The 16,623-nt window shown below is 44.9% G+C and overlaps 1 protein-coding gene across 2 annotated transcripts in view; it reads left to right on the top strand.

Annotated features, from left to right (window-relative positions):
* The window catches only part of slc39a11 (solute carrier family 39, member 11), a 110,272-nt gene that overhangs the window by 37,873 nt on the left and 55,776 nt on the right, over window positions 1-16,623 (top strand). Inside the window, exon 5 of one of the 2 annotated variants that reach the window (XM_076988014.1) lies at window positions 15,945-16,083. In XM_076988014.1, the coding sequence (XP_076844129.1) occupies window positions 15,945-16,083 (139 nt within the window). The remainder of the gene's footprint in view (window positions 1-15,944; window positions 16,084-16,623) is intronic. The other variant, XM_076988016.1, reaches the window with a different exon arrangement.

Raw genomic sequence — 16,623 nt, forward strand, 5'->3', positions numbered from 1 at the left:
GTCATTTCTGTTGCGTGTCAGCCATATGTATGGCGCTCGCAGGAGCCTTCATGCCAATTGGACGTGTCCCGGGCCCACGGCCCAGCGGCACGCACCCCAGTGCCCATGGCCCAGCACCCCAGCGCCCCAGCGGCCCGCACCCCAGCGGCCCGCACCCCAGTGCCCCAGCGCTCCGCGCTACCCCTCATTTTCCAGCATGCGTCTTCCTGAGGCGGATGCTGATGGCAGTGATTAATGGCTTCTCAACTGGAACAGCGCGGCTGCTCTAGTTGTGCCGCTGCCCGTCTCACCTCGTCTCACCTCGTCTTCCTGATGCCCCGCGTTCGTATTCTTTTTTTTTTTTTTTTTTTTTTTTTTTTTTTTTTTTTTTTTTTTTTTTTTTTTTTTTGGCCCACCTCCACCCCCCCATCTTTGGAGGACAACTTTGTTTTTATGTACAGATTTAAATGGCAATTATAACAATTCTGTATAATATATAGTGTAGTGATAACAATATATAGTGATAACAGTATGCAAAGTGATAATTATTGGGGTTAGGTGGACCAAGAAAAGAGGGGGAGAGAAATAATAAAAAGGGAAAAGACAGAGGTGGGAGAAAAAAGGAGAAGAAAAAGAAAAGAAGAAAAAAAAAAAAAATAATAATAATAAAAAAAAAAAAAAAATTAATAATAATAAAATAATAATAATAATAATATTAATAAAATAAAACACGCAACCAGCTCAAATGACCACTGCAAAGAAGTACAGAAAGTAAACCAAATACATATAGTGCAGATGAGTGCGATGTATGGGTGTGTGTGAGTGTGTGTTTATGTGCAACCTAGAAGTGCAACATAGGATAGATGTATGGAATGTACTTACCAGCAAGGGTGGGTAGCTGCGACAGCATTCCCCCAGAGGCCAGAGGCGGGCGGAGAGAGACCCGGGAACCCCACCCGCCCACGGCCCCCCACAGAGCGGTGGAGTACCAGAGCCGCACTTCCCAGAAACCCTCACCCGCCCGCCCCCGCAGGCGGGAGAGAGAGACCCCGGACAGCGCCCCACCAGTCAAGGAGCGCAGGTCCAGGGGAACCAGAGGGAACAGAGCGCCTCCCCCCCAGGATGCCCCCCCCCCCCCCCAGGGGCCAGCGGCAAAACCACGGCGCCACGCGCCCGGAAAGCCACCCACCACCCGGCAGGGCCCACCTCCCGCCGAGGAGCACCCGGCCGCCCCATATCACCACCGCCCAGGGGAGCGGGCCAACCGCCCCTACGCCGGGGGGCCAAGCCGGACACCGGAGCCCCAAGGCGCCCCCCCTCTGGAGTGGTGCAGTAGTCTCAGGGGAGTGTCCATGAGTGAACCGGGCACGACCAGCCCCGACCCAGAACCAGCTGTCCTCACCCACCTAACCAAACCCACCCTACATTCGCCCCTATACACCCCCACCATGTACACACCCACCCCCACACACACACACACACATACACTCAAATTCACCCTCACACCTCCAAACCTGGCCATATGTCCCCTCCCTCCAACACGCACTCATTCATCCACCCATTCAGAAACAAGAAGAAAACAAGGACAGAGACACACACTTATCCAGACTAGCACACCCTCTGCGGCAGGGGCAAATGGCTGGACCAGCAAGGACCAGTAGCGGTCCTAGGAAGCCACCAGCCCAGTCCCGTGCCAGCAACCCCCCCCCCCCCCCCCCGCCCCGGCAGGGAGCAGGAAGCGGGTGAAGGAAGGCCTTCCCACCCCTCCACCCCCAGTGTTGTGTGTAGGTGTTGGTGTATATGCATGTGTCGTAGTGTGTGATACTATGGTGCAGTTAAAATTGAGGGGACAGATGCTAGGACAAACGTGAGTGCATGTCCACACCGTCCCCTCAAAGGCCCTCAATGTCTAAAGTGCAGTAAAAACTGAGGGACAGACAGTGGTGAGGAGACGGGTGAACCATGGCAGCAGGCCCACCTCGTCAACCTCTGGGTACCTGCCTGTCCCCAGAATCCTAAATGAGCAAGGATGTGTGTGTGTGTGTGTGTGTGTGTGTGTGGGGGGGGGGGGGGGGGGGGGGGGGGGGTGGGAATGCTTAGGTCCAGAGGAAAGGGTCCTCTGGAAGAGGAGAGCCAGCTTGCTAGCTGGCTCATTGAGCACCGAACTTCACTGCCCCCCCAGCTCAAGGCAGGGAGCGGTCGACCCGGGGAGACCAGGGCGGCAACCCCCCCCCCACCCCCCCCCCCCCCCCCCCCACCACCACATCCAAGCCCGGATCCACACCACCCCCACCACAGAGAGCAGCCGGTCCGCACATCCACATACACCTAGACACACATTTCTTTCATACACGTATGCACTCACACACATTTAACCCATAAATATATACATATATACCCATATACATACATACATCCATCCATATATATAAATATATACATACACATACATACATATATACATATATATCTACACATACATATACACCCACACACGCTAGTCCCATATACACCACACCCCTGTGTATGCACCCACAACCATACCAATCGCACAGTGAACAAACGATGACAGACATCAACAGTATTGAGGACATGCTGGTCGGAGTCCGGAACCCTACCTCCCGGCCCACCCCAGACATCCCCATCATCCACCACCCCACTCCCACCACCCAGGCACCTCGGAGCCCCAAGGCCCAGACCCGACCCCCCGACCCAGGCCGACCGACCCACCCCCCCCAGCGGCGCAACCGCAGCGGCGCAGGTCCCCCCGCACGGGCAGGGCCCCAGCTCGGGGTCGGGGGGCCCCAGGCACCAGGCCCCGGGTCCCGCCACCCGGCCCCACAGGGGAGGCCAGCCACCCCGCCGAGGGCCAGCACCCGCCCCTCCCCACGCCCCGGCCCCACACCCCAGAGCCCAGAGGGAGCGCCACCCAAGCCCCCCCAACCACCGCCCGCCAGGGCAAGCACATGCCATCCCAGGTCGGCAGCCCCGGCCCCCCCGCCCAGAAAGTGGCTGGCACGAGCAGTCTCCCCGGGGTCGACCCCCAGCCACCAACCGGCCCTCCGGGGGCCGAGGCCCCCGCCAACCACCCCGACTAGCTAATGGAACTGATCAGTGGGGACCAAAGAGAATTAAATTCCTCCAACTGGTCTTTAGAGGAAGCAGACATTCTCTCCAGACAGATGTGATCAAGTAATAAATTTTTGTAATGAGTAATATGCAGGTCCTTTTTCGTTTTCCAATTGATAAGAATGGTTTTCTTGGCGATGCATAGGGCAGTGAGAACTATGTGTGATATGTCTGCCTCTGTATCTAATTCACTGACGTCTCCTAAGATGCACAGTCTGGGGGAAGTTGGGATGCAGCTTTTAAGCCCCGTGGACAATTCTACACATACCTTCTTCCAGAATTCCTTAACAGGCCTACAATCCCATATAGCATGCATATAGTTATCAATTATATTGCCTGTACAGTGGGTGCATATGTTTGATTGTGCTAGGCCCATTTGGAACATCCTTTGTCCTGTATAGTGTGTTCTATGAAGGACTTTGTATTGTATAAGTTGTAAGTTGGGGCTTTTACTTATTTTGAAGATATTTGTACATATGTCGGTCCAGAAATGTTGATCTGGATTAATAAATAGATCTCGTTCCCATTTGGCTATCGGAAGGGATATTGAGTCATCAAATTTTAACAATAATTTATACAATTTTGATAATAATTTAGGAGTATATAGATTAAAAAATTCAGTTATCCATGCTGATATTTCTAAGTTCAGTTGATTGCGGTTGAATCTCTGTTGAATGATGGATTTTAATTGTTGATATTCCAGAAATCTACTGTTGTTTATTCCATATTCTGATACAAGTTCCTGGAATGTGACAAAGTTTCCATCTTTAATAACATGTTCTAAATTTTTTATTCCCCTGTCATGCCATGATGAAAAATGTAGTACTTTCTTGTTCTGACAGATGTCTGGATTGTTCCAAATGGGTGTTAGTTTGCATGGGATGAGTGGGGACCGAGTTAATTTAAGGAATTCCCACCAGGCTGTCAGTGAAGTATTTATATTAAGGCTTTTAAAGCAGTCCTGACGCTTAATATTAGAGCTAATGTAAGGGAGGTCTGAGAGTTTTATTTTCCCGCAAAATGCTTGTTCTAGGTCCAACCATGGCCTGTCTATTAAGTCGTATTTGACCCATTTTAAAATGTACTGTAATCTATTGGCTAAGAAATATTGATAAAAATTTGGTAATTCTAAGCCACCATTGCGTTTTGGCTTTTGCAAGGTTTTCATACTTATTCTTGATGGCTTGTTTTTCCATAGAAATTTTGAGATGTTTGAATCTAGGGATTTAAACCAAGCAGCAGAGGGTTTATTTGGGATTAATGAGAATAAATAGTTAACTTTGGGTAGAACCATCATTTTAATGGTAGCCACTCTCCCCATGAGTGATATAGGTAAAGCGTTCCAACGTGTGAGATCATCTTCTATTGTTTTTAATAGAGGGATATGATTTAACTGCACCAAGTCTAACAGTTTAGCAGAGACATGTATGCCTAAATATCTAATATTACCTGATTGTAGTGGAGTGGTGGTCGTGTTCTGGAAACTACAGTTTATAGGCAAAACTGTTGATTTGCCCCAGTTGATGGAATATTCTGTTATAGAAGAGAAGCTGTCTATAAGTTTGATTGTATTCGGAAGGGAAGCTTGTGTGTTCTGTAGGAAAAGTAATACATCATCTGCGTAGAGACTTATCCTATGGTTTGTGGTTCCTGTGTTAATTCCTGTAATATTTGCATTTTGTCGAATTGCTGCTGCTAATGGCTCAATGAAGAGAACGAAAAGTGAGGGTGATAGTGGACAGCCCTGCCTGGTGCCCCTTTGCAGAGTGAAGCTTTGTGAGGTGATGTCGTTTGTCCTAACCCGTGCATTAGGAGAACTATGTAAGGCTTTGATCCAGTTAATGAAGGATGGGCCAAATCCAAATTTGTGTAGAACTGCTAATAAATATTTCCAGTTTACCCGGTCAAATGCTTTTTCTGCATCTAAAGATACAATGGTAGTCTCTAATTTGTTAATTGTGCAGTAATCTATTATGTTTATTAGTCTGCGTGTATTGTTGGCAGATTGTCTACCCTTGATAAAACCTGTCTGGTCTGGATGTATTATAAGTGGGGTGATTTCCTCTAATCTTCTGGCAAGTGCTTTGCAAATAATTTTAAGATCTACGTTTATGAGTGAAATGGGGCGATAGCTGGAAGGAAGTGTAGGGTCTTTGCCTGGCTTTAGAAGTACACTGATGTTAGCAGAATTCATGTCTGGAGACAGGACATGATCTTTTTGAATTTGATTTACCATTCTAAAAAAGGTTGGTTCTAGCACAGACCATAATTCTTTGTAGAATTCTACAGGAAATCCATCTGGTCCTGGAGCTTTGTTATTTGGTAGCTGCTGTAAGGCTTCATGTAATTCGGGCAGAGCAAGTGGTGAATCCAGTGCAACAATTTGTTCGTTTTCTAGCTTTGGGAGATTTATATTATTAATAAATTCTTCAATAGCTGAATCTGATGGATTAATCTGTGATGCGTATAAAGCTTTATAAAACTCTTTAAAAGCTTTATTTATTTGTTGTGGGTCGTGAATAATGCTGCCTGTTGAGTTCTTAATAGAGGAGATAGTTGTTTTTTCCTTATTAAGCTTTAACTGATTAGCAAGGAATTTTCCAGATTTATTGCCATGTTCAAAATTCTGCCAGCGCAGTCTTTGCAGTAAAAATTGTGTCTTTTTATCTATTATTTCATTCAATTCCAGTTTGAGTTTCCTCAGCTTGTTCAGTGTGTGTTCTTGTGGTGAAGCAGCATGGGCAGCTTCTAAAGATTTTATTTTTTCTTCCAATTCTAATACCTGTGTTTTTTCTGTCTTTTTCTTATGTGTGCAGTAGGATATTATTTTCCCCCGCATTACTGCCTTCCCTGCTTCCCAAAGAACACACGGAGAGGTACCTGGTAGATCGTTATATTCTAAATATGTTGCCCATTCTTTTTTGAAGTAATTAATGAAATCTTGTTCCTTAAGTAATGATGTATTTAATCTCCAGTTCCTCGTTGCTGGTGTGGTTCTTTTCTGTGTCAAAGAGAGAGAGACCGGTGCATGGTCACTGATAGTGATAGGGTGAATACAAGTGTCTGTGACATCTGTCATAATGGAATTGCTAACTAAGAAGTTGTCTAAACGAGAATGTGAGTGGTGTACTGCCGAAAAGAAAGAGTAGTCCCGGAGAGTGGGGTGTTGTGAACGCCACGCATCAGAGAGCCCAAAATCGTTCATATATTGTTTTAGGGTGTCTATAGACTGCCAGTTCCTTTGACTCACTTCTGTACTGAGCCTGTCGATATCTGGATCAAGTACCAAGTTGAAGTCTCCTCCTATTATTAGTTTGGTGTCAGAGTGATCAGAGAGTGCAGTGAAAATATTGTGGAAAAAGGAGGGGTCGTCAACATTCGGCCCATATATGTTAGCAAAACATAAACGCATATTTAGAATGGATAGGTTGAGTATTATGTATCTACCATCTGGATCAGTTATATTGTTGCTAATGGAAAAGCTTATCCTTTTATTAATTAATATGGCCACCCCCCTTTGTTTTGAGTTGTAACAGGCTGAGTACAAGTGTGGGAACTGAGGAGAGGTCAGTGTGTATGTAGGTGTTTTAGACATATGTGTTTCCTGTAGAAAGACAATATCTGCTTGTAAGTCGTTTAGCCGATTAAAAATTTTCAATCTCTTTTCCCTCGAACCAGTTCCACGTACATTCCATGTGACGAACTTCAGTGAACTAATGTTAAAACTACTTGTTTGAGTGTTGGACGGTTGCTAAAGGTGTGTGTGTTGCACTTCTGTGTAGTATGCCTGTGTTGAATGTTTCGTGTATGTGTCTGCGTCTGCGCTACATGCCTATGTGTCTGTGCCTGCATGAATCGGTCATGTGTGTGTATCTCCTGTGTGTTAGTGTGAGAATGTGCTATATGTCTACGTATGTGTCTGTTTTGCCTACCTGCCTGCATGTGCGTGTGTGTGTGCATACAATACATTGCAGTCTTGAAAGTGGGTGAACAAATCGCTGGGTGAGTGTAGAAAGAGAAAAAGAGAGGGGAAGGGAAAAGGAGACGTACACTGAAAGTGCATATACAACAAAAAAAGTATAAACAACTAGGACTAATGACGGAAAACATACAGTACGGTGCTAATTAGACCGGCATTAGTTATTTAAATTAAACATGTCTTGTTGTTCTAGGCGAAAAGTAATGTGTAGTAAGGAGTTGGTGTCGGTGTTGATACATTTCACCTGTTTAGAACAGCCATGGTGTTGTGTTGGTGTCGCGGTAGAGTTGACCGTTTACGTAGAGTTTATCCACTGATATTACAGCCCGGGATCCTGCCTGGATGAAACTCTTGCGGATGGGAAACAAGACCTTGCGTCGCTCCAGGATTTCTTTGGGGAACTGATCGTTAATACTGAAGTTGGTTCCCTTCAGCTCCCGGCCGCGGCTTTTCAGCAGTTCCTTTTGTTTGAAATGTTCAAATTTTGCCACGATCGGTCTGGGTCTCCGCGCATCTGGCCGTTTCCCCCCCAGGCGGTGAACGCGGTGAAAGCTGATGGTTTTGACGGTTGCCTCTGAGACTTTTAGGTGAGTCTGTATGAATGTTTTCACCGTAGTCTCGGGGTCTTCGTCCGCCTTCTCCGGGATACCTGCAAATATAAGATTGTCTCTCATACTGCGGGACTGAAGATCAATGACAGTTTCCTTTATTTTTTTGTTTTCTTCAGAGAGTCGGGTCATTCCCTCGGTGAGCGATTTCACCGACTCTCTGAGAACCGTATTTTCAGCCGCGAGTGCTTCCACTTGCTGCTGGCTAAATTCCACCGACTCACGCAACGCCTGAAACTCTTGGTGGAGAATTTCCACCAGCGCCAGGCGCGCGTCAAACCTGGACAGTTTGGTGTTGATGGACTCCAGGATGTCCGCCGTGTTGCAGGTGTGTGGGGAAGCCGCTCCCGGGGAAGCTTCGGCACGGCTCCTCTTGGTCGATGGCGTCTTGTCTGGTTTGCTCATGATAATTCTATCGTAGCAGTTGTCAATATACGTAAATATATTGTCCAAATCTTTGCGGTGCTCCAGAGTTGTTGCGTCCGTTGATACCTATGTAAAAGAGAAATAAAGAAAAACCAACAAAAAACAAACACAGAGATTATTATGCTATATTTTTAGGTTGTCTTAAATTATGTTAGCGGGTAATAAAAAATATTGTTAATTTTGCTTAGCAGCGGCCTGCCGCCATGTTCCAAAGCTTCCGCCTTCTGCCGGTTTGCTGCCTGACGTGTCACTCCGTCATTTCCTCCTCTTGTTGCAGGCTGCCCGTCCGTATTCTGACGGGCAGCCGTATGACTAATGGAGCACGTCAGCTTCCAGAGAAGGTCTTATTTGCTGCGATCAGACATCAGTGCAGGTTAAGCCTCCCCTCCCAATTATGCATATTTAAGGCTGATTTTCATTTCTCACCTCAGACTAATAGCATGATGTTCGTTCGGTGTAGTTAACTTCTTTTTAAGGATTATTTTAGGATAGGGAGCAATGATCAGACACAGTTCAGTGTGTCCTTAACAAGGCCTTGTTGAACCTTCAGCAGAGTCAAGTGGGACCATAAATCAGGTTCCTTCTTCTTATAAGCTGTACTGTCTCGCTCTCTTTCTCTCTAAATATCTCTCTCTCTCTCCTGCTCTCCATCTCTCTCTGTGTGTTTGTGCAGTTTGTCTGTTTGATTGCTTGTTTGACCCTTATCTTTGCAGTGCAGCTGTTAATGTGTCTGACTGATATTGAGGCTGTGCTCTTAAAGCAGACATTACTGAATCCATTTTCACTCGTATCTGGCTATTCAGTTCATAGAAATGGATACATGCTCAAAGTATTGGGATTCAAAAGGTGCACATTGCGTACAGTTGGGTTTTTAACTTTCTCGAGTGCATACATTTGCATGCTAATGTGATTACCAGGAAGTTGCACCCCTGTAGAGGTTATTAAAGGGGTGTGGCCAGGGCTCATTATGCACAAGGTTGTCAAATTGCATAATTTTTCCTCCTTTGCATTGCCAATGACAGACATTTAATTGGGGACCCAGTAACATAGCCCTGTCTAAATCTTTGCAGCCCTCTCTGATAGCTAAGACATGTGTTTGTGAAGAGAATTTTGTAATTATCTGAAGCTTTGCATGAATGCCGTTAAAATGTAATCTGTTTTTTATCCACAACTGCACATGCCTTTTTCACACTAGCTCAGAGTTAAAGGGGTTGAAATTCAGACACCCCTCCCTGACCTTTCCATCACTGCCAGCTGTGCGTAAACAACTGCTCGTCTTTTTCGCTCTGGTAGAAGTGAATAAAGTCGCACTTTACTGTAGGACACACGGTGCTAATGACTCAGTGAGGAGGTTGTCATAAGATGTCTGTCCCTCCTCTGCTCTCTCTGCGGTTATGTTGGGGTATCTGAATCCTCCACTCATGATAATGAATGTGGGAGCACAGCTCTGCTTGCTGTTACCATTTCACATAGCACTCTGGAAAATGGTGGTTCCTTTTATGGAATTTAGGAACTGCAAACTCAAAAAGCTTTTTTTTTTAATTGTATTTTTTTATCAGCTTCATACTGATTAATGGTTTCCTCCTTGTAGGCCATATTTATTGTGGTGGGTCACCAGTGTTTCCCAGCTAGTGTTCCTGTCACACATAGAGAGTAGTTCACATATTTATTTAGCTGTGAATATTCCTGCTAGTTGATTGGGTGCACAATGAACTGATTGCGAGCTCTGTGAGCTGACTACGTGCTCTGTGAACTAATTGATTGCTCTGTGATCTGACTGAGTGCTTTGTGAGATGATTGTGAGCTCTTGTGAGCTGATTGTGAGCTCTGTGAGCTGATTGTGAGCTCTGTGAGCTGATTGTGAGCTCTATGACCTGACTGGGTACTCTGTGAGCTGATTGGGAGCTCTGTGAGCTGACTGGGTACTCTGTGAGCTGATTGGGAGCTCTGTGAGCTGACTGGGTGCTCTGTGAGCTGATTGGGAGCTCTGTGAGCTGATTGTGAGCTCTCTGACCTGACTGGAAGCTCTGTGACATGACTGGGTGTTCTGTGAGCTGACTGGGTGCTCTGTGAATTGACTGGAAGCTCTGTGAGCTGATTGGGAGCTCTGTGAGCTGATTGTGAGCTCTCTGACCTGACTGGAAGCTCTGTGACCTGACTGGGTGCTCTGTGACTTGACTGGAAGCTCTGTGACATGACTGGGTGTTCTGTGACATGACTGGGTGTTCTGTGAGCTGAGTGGGAGCTCTGTGAGCTGAATGGGAGCTCTGTGACCTGACTGGGTGCTCTGTGAGCTGATTGGGAGCTCTGCCAACTGGGAGCTAGTTCTCACTGCATTGTGGCGTGCACATTTGTCCTCGCCATCACCGTCACCATCTCTTCTGGGGATGGAGCGACTGAGCGTCAGCATGACCACTTACAAGATGGCGTAATGGAATGAGCAGTGGAAAGGTCACAGTTGGATGGAAGGAGTAAACACGTACACAAACTTTGACATACTTGAAAAACCGAATGGAAAATTTCCCAGTTATTCTTGGTGAAGTACACAGTTATTAAGAGAGAAACCAGTTACTCACTGTTCGTTGTTTTTAACATTTTAAGTGCACAAATTGGCCTATTTCAAAATTGTCGATTTTTTTTACTAATTCATCCATAGCATTTGAATGCTCATTAGGTATTTGAATGCAATGAAATGAATGTCTGCATGACCAGACCACGTCCCTCCCCGTGGCCAAAGTGTGCTGCTGAACTGTGGAGGATGAGAGGGGCGTAACGCGGGGCTGACGTTTAATAGACTGCTACGGCTGCGGCCCTGCCAAAGAGAGGGGGAGAAGAACGGAAGGACACAGAAAAATAATGAAACAAAGAAAGAACAATTTCAAAGCACAGACATTCGTCAGAGCCACGCAGAGCCTGAAATACACGGAGCGTCATGGTCCGTAACGGTTGCCGAATTGAGGGAAAGAGATGGCTGAGCGAGACTGTGAAGCTGCATCAGAGCTCTAATGTGACATAGACAGTGACTGGAAGAGCCACGCCGCATGCCGATATCTCCAAACGACATCCTGTTAAGTCCCGCCAAGGTGCCAAGAGATTTGCTGGGGTTCAGTATGGCAGGAATCTCATCTAGGCAACTGTGTTGACGTGACACCGGGATGATGGAGGAACTGTCTGAGATAAGTGAAGCTGAAAAATGATGAAATGACAGTTACAGACAGGCAGACCATGTCAGGAAGACAGGGATACTCTTGATTGGCTATACGGTTCTGCCTGCCCGTGTCTCGAGTTTGCACTCACAGTATAGGAAATATCTACTACTCCCACATTTGAATGTGGTGTTTTTATTTGGTCTGTATGTCTGTTCTCTGCTCAATTGCTTTCTGGCAGTTGACATCACAGTGACTGAAGTCATAGCAGAATTTTCTTCCTAGAGTTTAGCTGTCAACATGAGTCAGCCTTTAAATCTGTTCATCAATGTCGAAAACACACACTCACACACACACACACACACACACACACACACACACACACACACACACACACACACACACACACACACACACACACACACACACACACGCACACACACACGCACACACATGCATAGACACACATGGACATTTCATGTTTCATGTTAGCCAGGCCGTTGGGGACCCAGCTGCAGCCTGCCCTGCTCATTAAGTGGCACAAATGGATGATGCACTGTGGACATCTTAATTAGAGCTCAACGTCCAGGTTTTCATTCCAGTGGTGTACTAGAACCTCTTCCATTAGACAGCAGCATCAGTCTGTCCTACAGACATACCATGACATTCACGAGAAACACTCCACTGGGCTCTGACCCTTACCCTGAACTCTGTCCTTTACCCTGAACTCTGACCCTTACCCTGAACTCTGACCTTTACCCAGAACTCTGACCCATACCCTGAGCTATGACCCTTACCCTGAGCTCTGACCTTTACATTACCCCTCCTGTACTCAAGGCTCTCTTCCTCCCATATGGAGAAATCTTCTTTGGCCAAATGCTGCTTGTCTAAGTACACGAGTGAAACCTGCCGCTCTGAAGTCATTTCCTATCATAGTTGAACCTCTCTGTTCTAACAACCCCTTGATCTGCTGGTCAGTGATGGTGGGCGGAGCCACTTTATTTCAAAAGAACTGCCCATTTCCCCTGGGGCCAGTTTGCTGCCTATTGGACTGGAAAACACTGATAAGCCCATCCAGGGCTGATGTACCAGCCACATGTTTTCAGACCATAAATCCTGTTTACAGCCTGGCCACTGAGATTGATTAAGAATGTCGCCAGCAATAAGTCAAGCTATGCCCTGGTACACATGATAATGAAATGTGTCCAGAGGTGAACACACACTCACTCATAGTCACACACGCACGCTGATGCCCACGCTCATGTACACACACGTACACATACACGCGGGTTTGTTGTTTTGCTTTTAAGCAAGTTGTGGATCATCGAGGCTCCCTGCAGTTGGTCTGGCAGAGCCATGGAGATGTGATCTCAGCAGTGATGTTTTGGGCTGGTCCCCTGATGAGGGCTCTTGATTTGTGTAATAGTTTTTTGTCTTGCCATTGTTCAATAATGTATTGCCATTTTTGATAAAAGGAAAATAAAAAAAAGATACGATTCAAAAAGTGAATTCATGCTCATCATTGTTTCCACACTGATGTGATCTTTGGTGGAAAAATAATTGGATTTTAGAGGGTAATAACACCACTGGCGCTTTAGTTTAACTTGAACTCATGCGGTTCAATAGAGCATCACAGTGTGAAATGCGTAACGTGTGTCTGGTAATGTGGTCTACGAGAGTAAACATAAGCAAGCATACAATAGTATTTTGTATTTTCAAAATGTGACAAATGAGGAAAAAAACGTCCACATTACAAAAAAAAGAAACAGAACAGAGTTCGTAGAAAACAAAGGTAGAAATAGTCATACTGTATTAGTGCAATAGTCATCCTGTATTAGTGTAATAGTGAAATAGTCATCCTGTATTAGTGTAATAGTGAAAGTCATCCTGTAATAGTGTAATACTGTAATAGTGAAATAGTCATCATGTAATAGTGTAATACTGTAATAGTGAAATAGTCATCCTGTATTAGTGTAATAGTGAAATAGTCATCCTGTAATAGTGAAATAGTCATTCTGTAATAGTGAAATAGTCATCCTGTAAGTGTAATACTGTAATTGTGATGGTGGTTAAGTGGGTGTATCTGAGTGCGTCAGTAGGTGGTCAATGTAGAGGAATAAAGAAGAGTAAGGATAAGGTTTGATAAGAGTAGGAGAGGGAGAGAAGGCGAAATCAAGAAGCCCAACACAACGTGCCCAAACAAAGAAAATAAATGCCCCTCCCCACAGAAAGAAAGAGCCCCACCTTATAAACAATACCACCAAGGTGTACTCAATGATCTAATTAGACCAATCAGACCCAGCCCTGCCCATGCACTGACAGACTAGTACCTGAAGGGGACCCATGGGGTCGTAACAATATCTATATTGTAAGTAGAACTCAGAGTCCGAAGGTTTTTAATATATGTTAGTATTTAAACAAGAATTTGCAAGCTTCATGACAGCAGGATGTTCTGCATTCCATGTACACTCAAGAGCTGGTGGAATTTGGAGAACTAGGAGACAAACAGTTGGATCTCTTCTAATGCGCATGTAGCAATAGCAAAGTGTAAGGCAATTAATCCAGTGTACAGCTCAAAGATATTTATAAACAAACAAAGACCACAAGTCTTTGGAAAAGTCTCCCCATCAACATCTATAATTGTTCTTTCAAGTCACAATGCAACGCTCACTCTCAGGATATATTGCAATTGGCTTTCAGATGAAGCTATGTGGTGTGACTGCAGTAAACTGGCGTCTGTTGTTTTCTGTTATCCTTACTTAATTACTTACTTCAATTACTTACTTAATTACTGTTCCATATTTTGCATTTTCTCCCCCCTCACACCAACCTGGCAGCTGTCCATGCAAAGCACGGGATCAAAGGCTATTGTTTTGAATGTTGGCTTTGAAGTTAAAATATTATGCCGAATCTGATCAGTATTGGATTGAACTGCACTCAGACATGCCAAAGAGTTAGAGAGAGAACTGAATTAAGAGTAGCCCGAGACCATTTGTGTGTTGACATACCAAATAGCGTGCGGTGGAATAAAATTACTCAAGTGGGTTTACATTAACAGCAGCGTGGCTGTTTGTCTATCAAGACTGTTATGGTTCACCTATGTGTGTGTGTGTTTGAGGTGAGAAATGGCTGAACGAATACTTTATGAACTCATGTTTATCAAAATGTGAATCATTGTGAGATTTATTACTGATGACGAAATGACTGGAATTAATTAAAAAAATATATGAATATGTTATTAAAGGAGATGTACTGTTATCTCAGTTTGTGGTTGACAAAAATGAAAATTCTTGTAATGTCACAAATCGCAAAACATTGCTGGCCCTTAAAAGAAATTTCTCCTTGTTGTTTTACACACTTGTATATAAGGAAAGATCAACATGACAGTAAAATATGTTTTTGCCACCAAAATATCTCTGAAAAGATGCCAGTAATGTCATTTAGCTCCCTTTCCATGCCTTCATGCTTGTATAGCATGGATATCTGAAACCTGGTTATATAGCGTGGATAATCTGAAATCTGGTTATATAGCGTGGATAATCTGAAACCTGATTATATAGCGTGGATTATCTGAAACCTGATTATATAGCGTGGATAATCTGAAACCTGTGCACATGAGGAACTGTTGAAAAAGCTATAGACTGCATTCTGAGGACTTGAATGTGAGTCACCTTGGGGACAACTCCTCCTCTACCTCTTCCTTTCACCTCCTCTTCCACCTTCTCTTCCACCTCCTCCCTTCTGACAGAGTCAAAATTCCCTTCACATGTTAACGTTTTGCACTAAAGTGTAAACTCAAGTTAACGGACTCACTTGGCAGCGGTGTTCTTGCTGTGTCAATTTTGAAACCTTCTTCTCTCCTCCACATCACCGATGAAGAAGACCTTGCAAAAACCTCTTAATTAATGAGGGCGAACAGACGTCTCTTGGAAAGATCCATAGATTCATGAGTCATATCCCATATTTGGGAATTGAGATTTTTGTGCAGCACATAATAATCTGTTATTCAAAAACTCCTACACAGAATATTCTAGAACGTCAGTGGTCCCTCTGTCTTGTTCCTGATTTTTCAACAACCCCATGAAACACGCCCCTATTGAGGCAGATCTAGTGGTAAAAGACTCTGTGACACTTTCTTTATAATATAATACTATATAATAAGGTCTTTCATAACTTGCAAATGTCAAAGTTTGATAACTGCCTCAAGATTTGCTTTTCTTGTTTACATTTTTTGGAGTCAACAGTACTGAACACTACATCATTGTAATAACTCAGGATGGCTGTATATTTCCTAAAATAGATTAATTGTGCAGACTGAAAGGCTCATACTGAACGGCTCATGTGCCAACATCCCCACCATTTCTGCCATATCATTGTGCATATAAACACCTCTATTTCTCCTTTACTTACACTTGCAGTTTGAAATCAGGTCCTGTGTACATTACAAATATTCTTAAGTTTTTTTTTGTACTTTTTTAGTGGAATTATTTTCCAGTAATCTCCCATTCCAACTGCTTGCGTTCATAAACCCTTGGCTCCCCTGTAGGTAGGCACAGTGGGTAAGGTTTTATGATGAGTGGTACTATAGTCGCTACCAGCAACCCAATTTCCACACGGCTAATTTGAGTGATTAAAACATGGATTATTGTTTTTTTCCTGCTGTTTGTGTGTTGACAGGGTGCGGGGGCAGACCCTCATTTAGCCATGGCCCACGCATACGATGCCAGACCAAAGCAGAAGATGGACGAGCCGGCAGTCCCGGCTGCAGAAGCCCAGGAGCTGGCGATAAGGATAGGTAGAGCGGGCCTTCCTTCAGGCAAGCCTCCCTTCATATACCATCTCTACCATCTCCACCAAACCTACAACCTATTCAAAGGGCCTTTTTATTTTTGTGATGGCTCTCTGCTGCCGTACATTCCTCTAGCTCACAAACACGCAGACGCCCCTGTCAGCCATTACACACTAACCTCTCACCTCTTTCTTTCCAATCACTACGTTGTCTCTCATTTATGAAGGTCCAATCAGCCGTCGGGAGTCCAAACCCCTTCGCCGCACATTTGTGATTTCCTGCTCAGAGGTTTTCAGTCGACTATTACAGTACCTTTGTGGTACCATTATGCCACCGTGCCTTATCCAGTGCGTAGTAACTCGCCATGTTTTGCTCTGGTCATTTAAACATAGTGAGAGATGTGAACATGGCCCCCTGCCCACCTCGCCTTGTTCCTGCCTCTTCTTTCAGCCTGCGTATGAGATCTTAAAAGTCGCGTTGGTCTTGCCTGAACTGGGCGTTCGTTTGTCTGAATCTGACCTTGCTCTCCCTCCTAATGTGATAACCATTTCCACCACATTAAGTGCT

The sequence above is a fragment of the Brachyhypopomus gauderio genome, unplaced genomic scaffold (assembly GCF_052324685.1).
Source record: "Brachyhypopomus gauderio isolate BG-103 unplaced genomic scaffold, BGAUD_0.2 sc57, whole genome shotgun sequence".
In the NCBI taxonomy this organism is placed as follows: domain Eukaryota; kingdom Metazoa; phylum Chordata; class Actinopteri; order Gymnotiformes; family Hypopomidae; genus Brachyhypopomus; species Brachyhypopomus gauderio.